Genomic DNA, 19,981 nt, shown 5'->3' on the forward strand with positions numbered 1-19,981 from the left:
TGGATCTTAAGTAACAGAATCTTATTAGTTCTCTCCTACATATACCCGTGGTATCTGAGCCTTGTTTCAGAGCTCTTCTTTCCTCCTGTTCACTGTACAGACCTGGATCCCAGGCCTGCCCAACAATCCCTATAGAAGACAGTGTTAGTGTGCTTGGGTCCTTCTTTGGAAAGCTGTCACCTCTCCTTCACGTGAACACTGGGACTAACTCCAAATTCCAGGCAGTCACTTCATGTTTTTGAGCTGTAGCAGAACAAATGCATGGAGGTTTCTTTAAGGCTACAAACTTTACAAGTTGGTCCCATTAACAATTACCTAGAGGCAGGAGTTTTTTAAACGGCATGAATCAAACACTTGCACATTTCAACAGAATACAGTTTACATTCATCTCTAAATCTGAGATTAAGAAACTATTAGCTGGTTTCCAACTGTTTCAATACTGGTTTGAAGTTTGGATAATTTTACTGTGTAGACATTAAATATTTTGTTTAAATATTAAACATTAAATCTTTTCCTGATTATCCAGACAGAAATAGAGAAAGCAGGAACAACAGGCAGGAGAAGAAACAGTCTAGTTAACAGACTTGTGACTTCTACGCCATCTGTAAAAAGGGGAGGGACTTCGGCATGGGTTTCAAAATTGCCTGGGAGCTGCCTCCTAAAGTCACCTCTACTTGGCATAAACCATGTTTTCTACACAAGGTATCTGATTCCAACAAAGGCGAAAGAAACCCAGAAAACAAAACAGAAAGAACTGGGGTGGTCTCCCATTGTCTGATAAAAGAGCTAGTATTACACTCAATAAGTTATAGTGGATATTCTGTAGCACTAAAGAAATTGTCATTTTACTTCGTACTACTGAGTCCTTGCCACGCAGAAAAGCTCTTCCTGAGAAATAAAAAACTTCAATCCTGGTTACCCTCAGAGGACGCCTTGAGCCTGGGTAAGGTCCTCAAGATGAAGATTTCCTGCTAGCAGGAAGCTATTCTCTACTTTTTTTTTTTTTTTTTTTTTTGCGGTACGCGGGCCTCTCACTGTTGTGGCCTCTCCCGTTGCGGAGCACAGGCTCCGGACGCGCAGGCTCAGCGGCCATGGCTCATGGGCCCAGCTGCTCCGCGGCATGTGGGATCTTCCCGGACCGGGGCACGAAGCCGTGTCCCCTGCATCGGCTGGCGTACTCTCAACCACTGCGCCACCAGGGAAGCCCTCTACTAACTTTTAGGCTTACTGCACCATAGTTGAAACAATAGGCAAATTGGCTATTTCAGTAAATCTCAATGTCACTTGCCCATATGTGCTCAGCTAATTATTCAGTCAGTTTTCTAAATTAACATTAAAAAACTCAACTTGCTTATACAGGCACAACTCTTTTTTTTAACTACAGAAGTTATATGCTGGGCTTAGCTGATACAGCACTGCCCCAGGATTACCTGAGGGATGCTTCTCCCAGAGCCAATTCGCACATGGTTTACCTCACCACCTTTTTTTTTTTTTTTTTTTTTGCGGTACGCGGGCCTCTCACTGCTGTGGCCTCTCCCGTAGCAGAGCACAGGCTCCGGACGCACAGGCTCAGCGGCCATGGCTCACGGGCCAGCCGCTCCGCGGCATGTGGGATCTTCCCGGACCGGGGCACAAACCCACGTCCCCTGCATCGGCAGGCGGACTCTCAACCACTGCGCCACCAGAGAAGCCCTACCTCACAACCTTTTAAACTATCACTCAAAGTTAATTAAGCTGTAAACATTACTGAATAACTGGGCTTATGGATTATGCAAGGGAAACCAAGGAGCAACAGTAGCACAAGGCAAAAGAGCCTCAAAGGAAAAACCTTTTCTTTGTATTTTTCATTGCATTTTCAGAGGCAAAGAGGGGAGCCACAACGCTACTGGCTATTTAATCAATATAGCTACACTGAATTGACAACTAATATACAGGTTTCAGAGCCTCTGTTAATTTCCCCAGCATAAGCTTAAGATACTGCCTCCTTCCTCCTTCTCCCCGATCATATATAGTCACCACTGTAAACAGAGCTCATATCTGCAGATGAAGTTGTGGCTCGACTGTCAAAATACACATAGTAGGAGAGCATCCTACTTTCTTAATGCATCTTTTTCAACTCAAGTATCTGAATGATATAGACAATGTGACAGATGACTTAAAAGTCATGCTTACACATATAGCTTCTATACTTGACTTTGCAGAATGTACTCCTTATTCCTTTAATAAGACCCCTAGAAAACTGCTTTTCTCTTGAGACAAGTTTCCTTGGCAAAAGTTGAATTCAAGAAATGGCTACCCAAAATGAGAGTCCCACCCCAAATCACAGGTGGAGATATTACACCCGTTTCAAAACTTTCAAGTCCCTATACTGTACAAGCAGGCTCATGACTGAACACATAAGCCTTCTAAAATTTGACAACTTTAGTATAGAAACTGGTGTCTAGAGTTCCATCTCTTCTTCTGTGCAAGCAGCTGTCTCCAAACTAGTGTAAACAGGCAACCCTGTTTGCCGAGGTTCCAAGAACAGTTCAGTTCTTTGAGGGAAGGCAGTGCCAGCAGCTGCATGCTTAGTTTGGCTCTCTCCTGTGTAGTTCTTAGCATTAGATGACAGCTTTGGCTTATCAGAAAGGAGTTCAGGGAGAGGTTTCCAGAGCACAAGCTCCATGGAAGGACGGCTCATGGACTCAATCATTTTCTTTGTAAAGACTTCATCAAATTCCCTCTTCAAACCTGTTTTCATGGTATCAGAAAGGACGAGGCTGGGAAGATGGTTAATATTTCTGTCAGCTTCAACTTCTTCATCTTCGTCAATTATTCTGTCCTCAATTTCCTGAAGCCTCCTTCGGGCAACTTCACACTGTGGTTCTCCCGTTGTCTGATCCATCTCTTCACAAATAACATCTAACATGTCAGGTGCAGAAAGCCCACTAGTGCACGGATTTACTCCATGACCCTCTATATCCTGATGTGCACAAAGAACCCAGTCATTAGGACCAGCACAGAGCCCTGCTTCAGTTAGCCTTTTCTTTCTTAATGGACAATCCTCCTCCTCCTCCTCTCGCTTGTGTTTCTTTCTATGGTGAACTGAAACACGTCCGCGCGCCGCGCTCCCGCCCGGGCTGCTCAGGGCGGCGCGGGGTTCCCACCGCAGGGCCAGCTCGGTGCCGTCCGCCCCCGGCGGGAAGGCCCGACCGGGGAAAGCCGGTGGCGGCTGTAGGAAGTCCGAGCCGCCTCTCAGCGGGAGGCCGCTGAAAGGCCGGCCAAGCGCGGCCATGGCCGGAGAGATGAGGAGGCTGCGCCCGCGGCCCCGGCCGCCCACGGCCCCAGACCCGGGAGCGGCTGCCACAGCGGATGCCAAGAGGCGCCAGCTTCTGAGCCCGCTCCCGACCCCACGTCACGCCTTCTAGAACCCTCCACCCCAAGCCCAAGGCACCGCATTTTAAAGTAGGACAACTTCTCAGGTAAATTGTTTCTGCTTTTGTTTCCAAGATAATTAAATCAAATCATATATGTCCCTTCTGGTGGAGCCTCCAAATCTTCATTGAAACAGCCTGGTGCTGTGTACACTGCCTCCTGCTCTCTGTGCTGTCTGTTAGCAATTCCACCCATGTTTCTAAATCTACTCTGATGGAATTTCCCAAGAGCCACCCAATATTACTAACAAACCAAGAGTCAGACAGAAGGAAAAAGATGGAAAGAAGTCAGTATATTTTATCCTCCACATTGTGGAAGCAAAACGTACAAGAGGAGAAATGTGTTCCCGGTAAAATTGACTACTACTTACATCACTGCCCTCCTGGCCTCTCCCCTCACTTACTGGAGACTCCAGCACTGCCTTGGTCTCCTTCTTCTCTCTGTCCATATCATCCTTCTCAGTGACTTCACTAAAAACATAGACGCTACCAGGAAAGGATTTCCTGTCTCTCCTTCCACAAAACCTCCAACCCACCAGCTTCTGTATCCAAGGGGACTCCCACCCATGCTCCAATCTATGGTCAAGATCTCCACGTGTGCTTCACACTTCATCTCCTCTTAAATACTAAAGGATTTTACTGGGTCTGCAATTTCTCCCTCTCTTTATATTAAACCCAGAGGTATATCAATATGCCTTTATACCACGTCTCTGAAAATATTCTCTTAACCCCATATCCACCTCTGACTGGTAGCACATGCCTATGATTTCCTTCCTGGCCAAAAGCCCTCAAAGCAGATGTTGATTCTTGGTGTCCCTGTTTTGCCATGTTTCATTTTTGCCTTAACCTGTCTACACTCGGTCCCTAACCTACAATGGTTCAACTCATCATTTTTCAGCTTTACAATGGTGTGAAAGTGATATGCATTCAGTAGAAACTGTACTTTGAATTTTGATCTTTCCCAAGGCTAGTGATATGCAGTACAATGCAGCAGCTTCCTGTCAGTCACACCACTATGAGGGTGAACGACTGGTACACTTACAACCACTCTGTACCCTCACAAACATTCTGTTTTTCACCTTCAGTACATTATTCAATAAATTACATGAGAGTTTCAACACTTCATTATAAAATAAGCTTTGTGTTAGGTGATTTTGCCCAACTGCAGGCTAATGTCAGTGTGCTGTGTACATTTTAGGTGGGCTGGGCTAAGCTGTGATGTTCAGTAGGTAGATTAGATGCATTTTTGACTTACAGTATTTTCAACTTATGATAGGTTTATTGGAGTGTAAATCCATCTTCTTGAGGAAGATCTGTAGTTAAGTTTTGACTCTATTATTCCATTGATATTACTTTTAGCAATTAATACTAAATACCACATGTTTTGCCATTTCCACTGGACATTTTCCTATCCTCATCTTCCTCCATCTCATATTCAATCTGGTAATCACTCTCTCCTTATCAAAATCCTCTCCTCCCTTGCTTCGTAGGACACCACACCATCACACTCTTCCTCCTACCATTCAGGCCACTTCCCTCAGTCTCCTTTCCTGACTCCTTCTCTTCTACCTGCTTTCTAAATATTGCCATTTCTCAGGGCCCAAGGACATCTCTTGTCTCTCCTGAAAATCACTCATCTACTCCCAAAATATGAAAATACCTATAAATGCCAAAGAATCTCATATTTATGCCTCCAGATTCAAATATCCAACTGTCAACTTGAGAGCTCTACTTGCCATACATACATATTAGATGTCACATGTCTAAGGAAGAACTCTTAATTTTCAAACAAATTACTCTCTCAGGCATTCCCAGCTACCTAGATACTCAAGCCTGAAACTAACTGGGATGTTCTCTGTAATATCTCCCTCTCCCTGAATCTCCATCCACATGCAATTCAACATCAAGTCCTCTAAAACCTACCTCCAAAATATGTCTTGAATCCATGCACTTTGTGTCAAATTCCACCCACCTGTAATACTGCAACATGTCCCTTTTTCAGATTTTTTCCCTCCAATCCATTCCCCATACAGTTGCCAGAAAAATCATCCAGGAACATGACATTTAAAAATCTCAATAACAAACTCATAACTCTCTACCTACGTCTCCAACCTCACCTATGCCACTCTCCTCACTTGTGAACTATGATCACATGAACTTTTATTTCCTGGGGTAAATCATGGTCTCTCCTGTCTGGGAGCTCCACAATTACCATTATAAATCATAAATCATTGAAAAAATCCCAGAGAGGAGGCCACTTGTTGAGTGGGAAGAGCATAATGGTGTATTAGTTATCTACTGCTATGTAACAAATGTCCCCAATGTCATTCTCTCTAAAGTGAGCCCTCACCCCTGTCCCATCCACCAGGCTCTTTACCTGATTAGTTTCTTATTACCTTATATATTTTAGATTAAATATCTCTAATTTTCTGACCACATCTCAGGTCTCTTATTCTTTCTTTTTATAAGTTTTTTATAGTTTATTTACTTGTCTATTGCACCTCTGTCCCTACTAGACTGTTAGCCCCATAGCAAATCACCACGTCACCTTTATTCATTCTAAACCCAGTGCCTAGAACAGTGCTCTGAATATATTAAGCCCTTATTACTATTTGTTGAATTAACAATAATGATAAGGCAATATGAGATTCATAGAATCAAAAATATTCAGTTTAAGAACTGTAAAATCAAAAAACCTTTATAAGCAAACTGGTCATTCTTTTGCAAAAGATACATATGTTATCAGTATGCCTTGCACTTAAGAAGTTTATGAAACACAATAATGCAAAATTACTACATTCCCATTGCCACCAGCCACATATTTGTGAATGTGTGGGTACAAGGTTATGTTTATTTCTTAAAAGTCCTTTTCTACAATTCTAATTCCTGTTTCCAGCACCTTCTAATTTAGATTAAATGGGATCTGTCCCTTCAAACACTCTTGATTCATCTTAGAGTATTTGACCTTAAAAGGCCACCTATCAGAAGCCTAAAAATATCAGCCCCAGATACAGATGCTTGCTTGTCTCATTTCTTTAACCACTAAATTAAATGATAAGTGAAAGCTACTCTAAGGTTGGGGCGAGGACTATCAGAAGTCTTACTTGTAAAGCAGAATTGAAGTTGAAAAAAGAGGCAGAATGAGACACATTATACAGGCATCAGCAGCCACAGGGGAATCCTGCCAAAAAGTTGAAAATAGATTCTCGAGGGTGACTTTTTTTTTTTTTTTTTTTTTTTTTTTGCGGTACACGGGCCTCTCACTGTTGTGGCCTCTCCCGTTGCGGAGCACAGGCTCCGGACACGCAGGCTCAGTGGCCATGGCTCACGGGCCCAGCTGCTCTGCGGCATGTGGGATCTTCCCAGACCGGGGCACGAACCCGTGTCCCCTGCATTGGCAGGTGGACTCTCAACCACTGCACCACCAGGGAAGCCCAAGTGTGACCATTTTTAATCTATTTTATTTCTTTTTATTACTCTTCCCAGGTAACAAAAAACTTCAACTGATATGAACCCTTTTCACAAATGCAGCTTGCAATACGTTCTATTTATAGTCTTATTTTATTTGATTTAATTATTCTCCTATAATTCTCCTGGTATTAAAAGTCCTTCTGATGGTTGTTCTCTTTTCCATTCCAAAGTCATTAATCTCTGTTCCCTACCTGAAGTGAGGGATGCCCTGTGAGTGACAGCCTTTTTTATAGAAAGCAGGGAAGGACTTGGCAGCCATTCCAAAGTGTCAAAAGAGATGGCCTGAAGAATGCTTCAGAAAAGTGTCACCAAATGGGGAAGTGACGTCACACTAATGAGACTGCCTCCTTGTCGTCCATTAATAAAATTCTCTGATATGTACGTCTTGAGAGAAAGATTTGTTGGGAGGGAGGTGTACTGGGTACTTTCTTTTGTACATTTTATATGACTTTCACAGTCTTCAAAGTCTCAAAGGCATAGAGATTGCCTTAAAATGCAAATAATGAGAAGAGATGTTTTTAAAAGACTGTATTATTTTGAATTAAAATGCAGTGCCCTTTTGAGAATGAGATTATTTTCTAACATCTTGGAGTACCTTCTATACACCAAACTTTTACCACAAAATTGCTTTTTATTCATTTCAAAAGTATATCTGAGAGTATGCCAAAATATTAATTTGAACTATGTCATTACCTTAAAATATATGATTAGGTATTCAATTCTCTATTCTCTTGTTTCATTTAGTCTCTTGTTGAGTTCAATTTGTTCAATTCAATAGACATTTCTTAAAAGCCTACTATGTGCAGACACAAGTTCCAGTACTTAGAACTAAATTTAAAAATTCAGTTTCTCAATTGCATTTAAGAGACATGAAATAGTTCACAGTCTTCTAGGAAAGAGAGAAAAGTGGGTGATAGTGCGATAGTGGTCATGAGAGTGTCCACAAGCCTTCATTCCCCTGTGATTTCTCTGGGCCCAAGTCTTTCACCTGAATCCTAATCTGTTTCTTCTAACCCGTAAGATCTCCCATCTTCATTTCAAAGTCAAGGTATTCAGAACAGATTTTGCCATTCTTCCCAAACCCAGTCTAGTTCCCATTCCTAGATTCCTAAATATCAATAATAACCATCAATGAGCACATATATGTGGGAGGCACTGCATTAAGTGTGTTATACAGATTATCTGATTTAATGTTCAGAATATTCCTATAAACTAGGTTATATTATTAGCCTATTTTACAAATAAGGAAACCAAGACTTAGACAAGTTAAGTAACAAGTCCAAATAACTAGCAAGTGGTAGATGTAGGCAGGTGATGAAAATCAGACTCTAGGGCTACACTGTCCAGCAGTATGTGTGACCACTGGGCATTTGGAATTTGACTAATGCAACTAAGAAACTAAATCTATAATTTAATTTAATTTAATTTTAAAGACTAATACTTAATTCAGTTATTTTTCAACTATAAATTTTATGAAATCTAAATACAGATCAAGTATTTCTGATGAAAATTAGCTTCCAAGTTGATATGTGCTATAAGTGTAAAATATATACCAGATTTTGAAGTCCTAGTATGAAAAGAAGAATATAAAATATTGATAATTTTTATATTGACTACATGTTGAAATGACATTTTGGATATATTAAGTTCAATAAAAATATATTATTACAATTAGTTTTACCTATTTATCTTTACTTTTTTAATGTGTCCATGAGAAAAGTTTAAATTACAGATATGACTCACAGTGAGCTGGAAGACAGAGTAGTGGAAATCTTGAAGCTGAACAGAAAAAAGGAATAAAGAATAAAAAGAAAGGAAGACAATTTAAGAGACTTCTGGGACAACATCAAGTGTACTAACATTCACATTATAGGAGTCCTAGAAGGAGAAGATAAAGAGAAGGGGGCAGAGAACATAATTGAAGCCATAATAGCTGAAAACTCCTCTAATCTGGAAAAGGAAACAGACATCCAGGTCCAGGAAACACAGAGAATCCCTTAATAGCCAAGACATAGAATCAACCTAAATGTCCATCAACAGATGAATGGATAAAGAAAATGTGGTATACATATAATGGAATCTTATTCAGTTTTCTTTTTTAAAGAAATTCTGTCATTTACAACATGGATAAACCTGGAAGACATTATGCTAAGTGAAACAAGTCAGACAGAGAAAGACAAATACTGTATGACCTCTTATATGTGGAATCTAAAAACATCTCACTCACAGAAGCAGAGAGCAGCACAGTGGTTGCCAGGGGCTGGCAGGAGAGGGGAATGGAGAGATGTTGGTCAGAGGGTAAAAAGTTTCAGTTATGCAGGGTGAATAAATGCTGGAGTTCTAATCCACAGAGTGGTGACTCTAGTTAGTAATACTGTATTATAATCTTAAAATATGATAAGAGAGTGGATCTGAAATGTCCTCACTACAAAAAAATATATATATGTTCATATATATGTATATGAGGTGATGGACATGTTAATTAGCTTGTTACATCATTTTAGAATAATTACATTGTGAATATATTTGATACATTTATCAAAACATCATGTTGTACACTAAAAATACACAATTTTTATTTATCAATTATATTTAATAAATGAAAAAATAAATAATTAATTAAAATTTTAACTGCAATAAATTCGGAAGACAGAAAATTAGAGTGGAAGGAAAAGAGGACATTAAAAAAAAAAAAGCAGTGCCCAGTGAAAGTACTCAATAAGCTCATAGAAATAAATCCAAAATATTAGGAATGACAGTAAAATTAAATGGACAAAACCAGCCAGTGAAAAGATAGACAAAGTTGGTAATTTAAAAAAAAAATCCAGTTCTATGCAATTAAAGACAGACAAATGTTAAAATGCCAAGGACAGAGAAAGTTAGAAAGTTAAAGCATGGAGAAACTATCCGGGTAAAAATTAACCAAACTAAAACCAGTGTAACTCTCTATTAATTAAAAAAAAAAAAAAAAAAAAACTAGTAGCTCTGAAACCTAGTTGCACGTTGGAATAATTTGAAGCAATTTTTTAAATTACCAATCTCTCACACCAATTAACTCAGAATTTCTAGAGTTTGGAACTGAGCATGGATGTTATTAAAAGTTCCCTAGGTGATTATTATGTCAGATAAGGATCATAAACTTCTACTTTCAGGCAAAAAGCATTTTTAGGGATGAAGAGATTCACAATATATTAATAAATATATGTTAATACAAATCTTTAACCAGGAAGAAATTAAAATCCTAAGTCAGTATGTAAATAATGATACACCTTCAATATATGGGTAAAGAAATAATTGGCAGATTCAGAAGAATATTCATACTATAAGATTTTAAACACTATTCTTAATAAAAGAGAGCTCAAGCAGAGAAAAATAGAGAGATAAGTAACATACTTACCAAATTTGAACTACTGATATACCTAGAATCCAACACTCAGTAATTAACAACTACATAAAGAAAGCACATGGAATATTTACAATATTTATTATCTTGACTTTAAACCAAGTCTCAACAAAACACAAACAAAACTGTGCTACCATATAGATGATATCCTCTTATCAAAATAAAATTAAGTTGGAAATAAAAAACAAAAATATATTTTTAAAACATATTTTATCATTTTAAAACTTTATATAATTTTTATAAATTTTATATAATTTATTAATCAAATAAGATATAATAATGGTAGTTAGAAAATAGAACTAAGTAATAAGGAAAATGCTACACATCCAAACTTGGAAAATGTTGTTCAAATAGTTCTTAGAGAATAATTTCTTAACTTAAATACTTATATTTTTAAAAGAAAGTTTAAAACACACTGAAATAAGAATTTACCCTAACTAGTTTTTTAAAAATAAAATAATAAATCTTACTTAATGTTGTTTTGAACGGATGGTATAAGATAATACTAATATCTAATTTGTGGAGATTAAAAATAAGATAGACCTAAAATATTTGACAGTAATTAGATACAAGATACAATAGGCAAAAGGAAGAAAGTAAAGGCAGAAAACTTTCAAAGACAGAAATAAAACTATTTCTATTTGCAGATGACAGACATATCTAGAAAAACCAAGAGAATCAATGGAAAAGTAATACAAACAATACCGGAATTTAGCAATGAAACCCTAATTTTAATATACAGAAACCAATAGCTCTCTAATGTACAAACAATAGCTAGTTAGAATATATAATGAAAGAAAAGGCAATTTACAGAAAAAATAGCAAAGAAAAATACTTTGTTATAAGATAAAAAGAGATAGGCACACTTATATGAGGAAAATTTTATATTATTTCTGAAATATAAAACAGTAGACTTGAACAAATGAAAAGACAATGTTTTTGAATACAAAGACTAAACATAAAGATATCAATTCTCCCTAAGTTAATCTGTAAATTTACTTCAATCACAAAATAATGCCAGTGAGTTTTTCCCCAGATACAGATAAGTTGATTTTAAAGTTAATATTTAGGAGAGACCTTCAAGATGGCAGAGGAGTGAGATGTGGAGATCCCCTTCATCCCCACAAATACATCAGAAATACATCTACATGTGAACAACTCCTACGGAACACCTACTGAATGCTGTCAGAAGACCTCAGATCTCCCAAAAGGCAAGAAACTCCCCACATATCTGGGTAGGGCAAAAGGAAAAAGAAAAAGCAGAGACAAAAGAATAGGGATGGGACCTGCACCACTGGGAGGGAGCTGTGAAGGAGGAAAAGTTTCCACACACTAGGAAGCCCCTTGACTGGTGGAGACAGTGGTGAGCAGGGAGGGAAGCTTTGGAGCCACAGAGGAGAGAGCAGCAACACAGGTGCAGAGGGCAAAGCGAAGAGATTCCCACACAGAGGATCCATGTCGACCAGCCCTCACCATCCTAAGAGGCTTGTCTGCTCACCCGCCAGGGCGGGTGGGGGCTGGGAGCTGAGGCTCCAGCTTCAGAGGTTGGATCGCAGGGAGAGGACTGGGGTTGGTGGCGTGAACACAGACTGAAGGGGGCTAGTGTGCCACAGCTAGCCAGGAGGGAGTCCAGGAAAAAGTCTGGACCTGCCTAAGAGGCAAGAGACGATTGTTTCGGGGTGCGCGAGGAGAGGGGATTCAGACTACCACCTAAACAAGCTCCAGGGATAGGCATGAGCTGTGGCTATCAGCGCGGACACCAGAGATGGGCATGAAATGCTAAGGCTGCTGCTGCAGCCACCAAGAAGGCTGTGTGCAAGCACAGGTCACTATCCACACCTCCCCGCCCAGGAGCCTGTGCAGCCCACAACTGTCAGGGTCCCGTGATCCAGGGGATCAACTTCCCGGGGAGAACACATGGCATGCCTCAAGCTGTTGCAACATCACACTGGCCTCTGCTGCCACAAGCTCGCCTCACCCTGCATTCCGTACCCATCCCTCCCTGCGGCCTGACTGAGGCAAATCCCCCTAATCAGCTGTTACTTTAACCCCATCCTGTCTGAGAGAACAGATGCCCTCAGGAGACCTACATGCAGAGACAGGGCCTAATCCAAACCTGAACCCCAGGAGCTGTGTGAACAAAGAAGAGAAAGGGAAATCTCTCCCAGCAGCCTCAGGAGCAGCCGATTAAATCTCCACAATCAACTTGATGTACGCTGCATCTGCAAAATACCTGAATAGATAATGAATCATCCCAAAATTGAGGGGGTGGACTTTAGGAGCAATGATATATATATGTTTCTCCTTTTTCCCTTTATGTGTATGCTTCTTTGTGTGATTTTGTCTGCATACCTTTGCTTTTACCATTTGTCCTAGCATTCTGTCTGTCCAATTTATTTTTCTTCTTCTTTCTTCTTTTTCAATTACTTTTTAATTTTTAATAATTATTTTTTATTTTAATAACTTTATTTTATTAGTTTTTCTTTCTTTCTTTCTTCTTTTCTCCCTTTTCTTCTGAGCCGTGTGGCTAACAGGGTCATGGTGCTCTGGGCGGGTGTCAGGCCTGTGCCTCTGAGGTGGGAGAGCCAAATTCAGGATATTGGTCCACAAGAGACCTTCCAGCTCCATGTAAAATCAAACAGCCAAAGCTCTCCCAGAGATCTCCATCTCAGTGCTAAGACCCAGCTCTACTCAACAACCAGCAAGCTACAGTGCTGGACACCCTATGTCAAACAACTAGCAAGACAGGAACACAACCCCATCCATTAGCAGAGAGGCTGCCTAAAAACATAATAAGGTCACAGACACCCCAAAACACACCACCAGACGTGGTCCTGCCCACCAGATAGACAAGATCCAACCTCCTCCATCAGAACAAAGCATCAAACCCCTCCTCCAGGAAGTCTACACAACCCACTAAACCAACCTTAGCCCCTGGGGGCAGACATCAAAAACAACGGGAACTAAGAACCAGTAGCCTGAGAAAAGGAGAGCCCAAACACAGTAAGTTAAGCAAAATGAAAAGACAGAGAAACACACAGCAGATGAAGGAGCAAGATAAAAACCCACCAGACCAAACAAATGAAGAGGAAATAGGCAGTCTACCTGAAAAAGAATTCAGAGTAATGATAGTAAAGATGATCCAAAATCTGGGAAATAGAATGGAGAAAATACAAGAAACGTTTAACAAGGACCTAGAAGAACTAAAGAGCAAAGAAACAGTGATGAACAACACAATAAATGAAATTAAAAATACTCTAGAAGGGATCAATAGCAGAATAACTGAGGCAGAAGAACGCATAAGTGACCTGGAAGATAAAATAGTGGGAAAAACTACTGCAGAGTAGAAAAGAGAAAAAAAGAATGAAAAGAATTGAGGACAGTCTCAGAGACCTCTGGGACAACATTAAACGCACCAACATTTGAATTATAGGGGTCTCAGGAGAAAAAGAGAAAAAGAAAAGGACTGAGAAAATATTTGAAGAGATTACAGATGAAAACTTCCCTAATATGGGAAAGGAAAGACTTAATCAACTCCAGAAAGTGCAGAGAGTCCCATACAGGATAAATCCAAAGAGAAACACACCAAGACACATATTAATCAATTAAATTAAAAACAAAAAATTAAATACAAAAAAATCAAACGAGCAAGGGAAAACACAATAAAACACAAATAAAAATACAAGGGAATCCCCATAAGGTTAACAGCTGATCTTTCAGCAGAAACTCTGCAAGCTAGAAGGGAGTGTCAGGACATATTTAAACTGATGAAAGGGGAAAACCTACAACAAAGATTACTCTACCCAGCAAGGATCTCATTCAGATTTGACAGGGAAATTAAAACCTTTACAGACAAGCAAAAACTAAGATTATTCAGCACCACCAAACCAGCTCTACAACAAAGGCTAAAGGAACTTATCTAGGCAAGAAACACAAGAGAAGGAAAAGACCTACAATAACAAACCCAAAACAAATAAGAAACTGGTAATAGGAACATACATATGGATAATTACCTTAAATGTAAATGGATTAAATGCTCCAACCAAAAGACATACACTAGCTGAATGGATACAAAAACAAGACTTGTATATATGTTGTCTACTAGAGACCCACTTCAGACCTAGAGACATGTACAGACTGAAAGTGAGGGGATGGAAAAATATATTCCATGCAAATGGAAATCAAAAGGAAGCTGGAGTAGCAATTCTCAAATCAGACAAAATAGACTTTAACATAAAAACTATTGCAAGAGGCAAAGAAGGACACTACATAATGATGAAGGGATCAATCCAAGAGGAAGATAAAGCAATTTTAAGTATTTATACACCCAACATAGGAACACCTCAATACATAAGGCAAATGCTAACAACCATAAAAGGTGAAATCGACAGTAACACAATCATAGTAGGGGACTTTAACACTCCACATTCACCAATGGACAGATCATCCAAAATGAAAATAAATAAGGAAACACAAGCTTTAAATGATACATTAAACAATATGGATTAATTGATACTTACACACATTCCATCCAAAAACAAGAGAATACATTTTCTTCTCAAATGCTCATGGAACGTTCTCCAGGATAGATCATATCTTCATTCACAAATCAAGCATTGGTAAATTTAAGAAAATTAAAATCGTATCAAGTATCTTTCCTGCCCAAAATGCTATGAGACTAGATATCAATTACAGGAAGAAATCATAAAATATACAAACACATAGAGGCTAAACAATACACTACTTAATAACCAAGAGATCACTGAAGAAATCAAAGAGGAAATCAAAAAATACTTAGAAACAAATGACAATGAGACAAATGACATGACAACCCAAAACCTATGGGATGCAGAAAAAGCAGTTCTAAGAGGGAAGTTTAGAGCAACACAATCCTACCTCAAGAAACAGGAAACATCTCAAGTAAACAACATAACCTTACACCTAAAGCAATTAGATAAAGAAGAACAAAAAACACCAAAGTTAGCAGAAGGAAAGAAATCATAAATTTCAGATCAGAAATAAATGAAAAAGAAATGAAGGGAACAATAGCAAAGACCAATAAAAGTTGCTTCTTTGAGAAGATAAACAAAGTTGGTAAACCATTAGCCAGACTCATCAAGAAAAAAAGGGAGAAGACTCAAATCAGTAGAATTAGAAATGAAAAAGGAGAAGTAACAACTGACACTGAAGAAACACAAAGGATCATGAGAGATTACTACAAGCAACTATATGCCAATAAAATGGACATCCTAGGATAAATAGACACATTCTTAGAAAAACACAACCTTCCAAGACTGAACCAGGAAGAAATAGAAAATATAAACAGATCATCACAAGCACTGAAATTGAGACTGTGATTAAAAATCTTCCAACAAACAAAAGCCCAGGACGAGATGGCTTCACAGGTGAATTCTATCAAACATTTAGAGAAAAGCTAACACCTATGCTTCTCAAACTCTTCCAAAACATAGCAGAGGGAGGAACACTCCCAAACTCATTCTACGAGGCCACATCACCCTGATACCAAAACCAGACAAAGATGTCACAAAGAAAGAAAACTACACACCAATATCACTGATGAACATAGATGCAAAAATCCTCAACAAAATACTAGCAAACAGAATCCAACAGCACATTCAAAGGATCATACACCATGATCAAATGGGGTTTATCCCAGGAATGCAAGGATTCTTCAGTGAACACAAATCAATGTGATACACCATATTAACAAATTGAAGGAGAAAAACCATATGATCATCTCAATAGATGCAGAGAAAGCTTTTGACAAAATTCAACACCCATTTATGATAAAAACCCTGCAGAAAGTAGGCATAGAGGGAACTTACCTCAATATAATAAAGGCCATATATGACAAACCCACAGCCAACATCAATCTCAGTGATGAAAAACTGAAAACATTTCCACTAAGATTGGAAACAACACAAGGTTGCCACTCTCACCACTATTATTCAACATAGTTTTGGAAGTTTTAGCCACAGCAAACAGAGAAGAAAAAGAAATAAAAGAAATACAAATTGAAAAAGAAGTAAAACTGTCACTGTTTGCAGATGACATGATACTATACATAGAGAATCCTTAAGATGCTACCAGAAAACTGCTGGGACTAAACAATGAATCTGGTAAAGTAGCAGGATAAAAAGTTAATGCAGAGAAACCTCTTGCATTCTTATACACTAATAATGAAAAATCTGAAAGAGAAATGAAAGAAACACTACCATTTACCATTGCAACAAAAAGTATAAAATACCTAGGAATAAACCTACCTAAGGAGACAAAAGACCTGTATGCAGAAAACTATAAGACACTGATGAAAGAAATTAAAGATGGCACAAACAAATGGAGAGATATACCATGTTCTTGGATTGGAAGAATCAACATTGTGAAAATGACTTTACTACCCAAATCAATCTACAGATTCAATGCAATCCCTATCAAACTACCACTGGTATTTTTCAAGGAACTAGAACAAAAAATTTCACAATTTGTATGGAAACACAAAAGACCCTGAATAGCCAAAGAAATCTTGAGAAAGAAAAACGGAGCTGGAGGAATCAGGCTCTCTGACTTCAGACTATACTATAAAGCTACAGTAATCAAGACAGTATGGTATTGGCACAAAAACAGACCTATACATCAATGGAACAGGATAGAAAGCCCAGAGATAAACCCATGCACATATAGTCACCTTGTTTTTGATAAAGGAGGCAAGAATAAACAATGGAGAAAAGACAGCCTCTTCAATAAATGGTACTGGGAAAACTGGAAAGCTACATGTAAAAGAATGAAATTAGAACACTTCCTAACACCATACACAAAAATAAAATCAAAGTGGATTAAAGACCTAAATGTAAAGCCAGACACTATCAAACTCTTAGAGGAAAACATAGAACACTCTATGACATAAATCACAGCAAGATCCTTTATGACCCACCTCTTAGAGAAATGAAAATAAAAACAAATATAAACAAATGGGACCTAATGAAACTTAAAAACTTTTGCACAGCAAAGGAAACCATAAACAAGACCAAAAGACAACCCTCAGAATGGGAGAAAATATTTGCAAATGAAGCAACTGCCAAAGATTAATCTGAAATTTACAAGCAGCTCAAACAGCTCAATATCAAAACAACAAACAACCCAATCCAAAAATGAGCAGAAGACGTAAACAGACATTTCCTCAAAGAAGATATACAGATCACCAACAAACACATGAAAGGATGCGCAACATCACTAATCATTAGAGAAATGCAAATCAAAACTACAATGAGGTATCAACTCACACCAGTCAGAATGGCCATCATCAAAAAATCTACAAACAAGGCTTCGCTCGTGGTGCAGTGGTTGAGAGTCTGCCTGCCGATGCAGGGGACACAGGTTCGTGCCTGGTCTGGGAAGATCCCACATGCCGCGGAGCGGCTGGGCCCGTGAGGCATGGCTGCTGAGCCTGCGTGTCCAGAGCCTGTGCTCCACAACAGGAGAGGCCACAGCAGTGAGAGGCCTGTGTACTGCAAAAAACAAACAAACAAAAATCTACAAACAATAAATGCTGGAGAGAGTGTGGACAAAAGGGAACACTCTTGCACTGTTGGTGGGAATGTAAATTGATACAGCCACTATGGAGAACAGTATGGAAGTTCCTTAAAAAACTAAAAATAGGACTACCATATGATCCAGTGATCCCTCTACTGGGCATATACCCTGAGAAAACCATAACTCAAAAAGAGTCATGTACCACAATTTTCTTTGCAGCTCTATTTACAATAGCCAGGACATGGAAGCAACCTAAGTGTCCATCAATGAATGAATGGATAAAGAAGATGTGGCTCATATATACAATGGAATATTACTCAGCCATAGAAAGAAACGAAATTGAGTTATTTGTAGTGAGGTGGATGGACCTAGAGTCTGTCATACAGAGTGAAGTAAGTCAGAAAGAGAAAAACAAATACTGTATGCTAACACATATATATGGAATCTAAAAAAAATGCTATGAAGAACCTAGGGGCATGACAGGAATAAAGATTCAGATGTCAAGAATGGACTTGAGGACACGGGGAGGGGGAAGGGTAAGCTGAAAGAAAGAAAGAAAGAAAGGGAAAGAAAGGAAGGATGGAAGGAAGGGAGAAAGGGAAGAAAGGAGAAAAAAAAGAAAGAAAGAAAGAAAGAGAAAGAAAGAAAGAAAGAAAAAGAAAAAAGAAAGAAAGAAAAAGAAAAGGGAGGAAGGAAGGAAGGAAGGAAGGAAGGAAATGACAGAAATACTATAATAAGATGTGAGTAAATTCCTTTGTTACCTGGGAGAGGGGAAGAAGTTCCTAACCATGACTCAATGTCCAGAAGCAATAAAATAAAAATGGATAATTTTGAAAAGTTAAAAATAAACAAGTTTCATAAGGCAAAAATAAAAATAATAATAACACTATAAGCAAAATCAAATGACAATGATAAATCAGGAAAAAAATTTGCAATTTATATCACAGCAGAGCTGATATCCCTAATATATAGTTTCTAAGAAAAGCCAGAAGAAAAATAAAGTAATTGAGAAATAGTACACCACATACCTATTGGAATGTCCAAAATCCAAAACACTGACAACACCAAATGCTGGTGACAATATGGAGCAAAAGGAGCTCTCATTCATTGCTGGTAAGAATGCAAAATGGTACACCCATTTTGAGGGACACTTTGGCAGTTTCTTATAAAACTAAACCTAGTCTTAGCTATGACCCAACAATTGCACTCCTTGGTATTTACCCAAATGAGCTGAAAACTTATGTCCACACAAAACCCTGCACATGGATGTGTATAGCAGTTTTATCCATAATTGTCAAAAATTGGAAGTAACCAAGATGTCCCTCAGTAGGTGAATGGATAAATAATCTGTGGTACAGCCAGACAATGGAATATTATTTAGTGCTAAAAAGGAATGAGCTATCAAGCCATGAAAACACCTGGAGGAAACTTAAGTGTATACTACTAAGTAAAAGAAGACCATTTAAAAAGGCTACATACTGTATGATGCCAAATGTATAACATTATAGAAAAGGTAAAACTATGGATACAGTTAAAAGATCAGTGGTTGCCAGAGGTTGTGGGGAGGGATGGATACATAGACAAGCACAGAAGATTTTTAAGACCGTGAAACTATTTTGTATATTAGAATAATGTTAGATACATGTCACGTTACAGAGTATTCATTTGTCAAGACCCATAGAATGTGCAACATCAAGAAGGAATCCTAATGTAAACAATAGATTTTGGATGAAAATGGTGTGTTAATAACTATCCATTAAAACGAGCAACCACTCTGGTTGAAATGTTGATAGTGGGGGAGGTTGTGTACATGTGGGCACAAGGGTGTATGGGTATTCTATGTACCCTCAGTTTTATGTGCATCTAAAACTACCCTGAAAAATAAAGTCTACTAAAAAATAAGTTAATAAATTAGTAAAATTAGTCTAATATACATGTAATTAGAGTCCCATAAAAGAGGAGAGGCAAGAAAAAAATATTTGAGGAAATAGTGGTCGAAATTTGATGAAAACTATAAAGCAGCAGATCCAAGATACTCAACAAACTCCAAGAAGAAACATAAAAAGGTACACCATAATCAAATTGCTTAAAATAAATGATAAAGAGAAAATCTTAAGGCTAGAGAGCGGGAAATTAGCACATT

The 19,981-nt window shown here is 38.4% G+C and overlaps 1 protein-coding gene across 1 annotated transcript; it reads right to left on the reverse strand.

Annotated features, from left to right (window-relative positions):
• Positions 1 to 2,440: 2,440 nt before the first annotated feature.
• LOC307059074 (coiled-coil domain-containing protein 117-like) lies at positions 2,441 to 3,274 on the reverse strand (the record flags this gene model as incomplete). The annotated part of the gene is made up of 1 exon (XM_079712781.1): positions 2,441 to 3,274. The coding sequence occupies one exon, from the start codon at positions 3,272 to 3,274 to the stop codon at positions 2,441 to 2,443; it is 834 nt and encodes a 277-aa protein (XP_079568907.1).
• Between the last annotated feature and the right edge of the window lie 16,707 nt (positions 3,275 to 19,981).

The sequence above is a fragment of the Hyperoodon ampullatus genome (assembly GCF_949752795.1).
Source record: "Hyperoodon ampullatus genome assembly, chromosome: 10".
NCBI classification, from domain to species: domain Eukaryota; kingdom Metazoa; phylum Chordata; class Mammalia; order Artiodactyla; family Ziphiidae; genus Hyperoodon; species Hyperoodon ampullatus.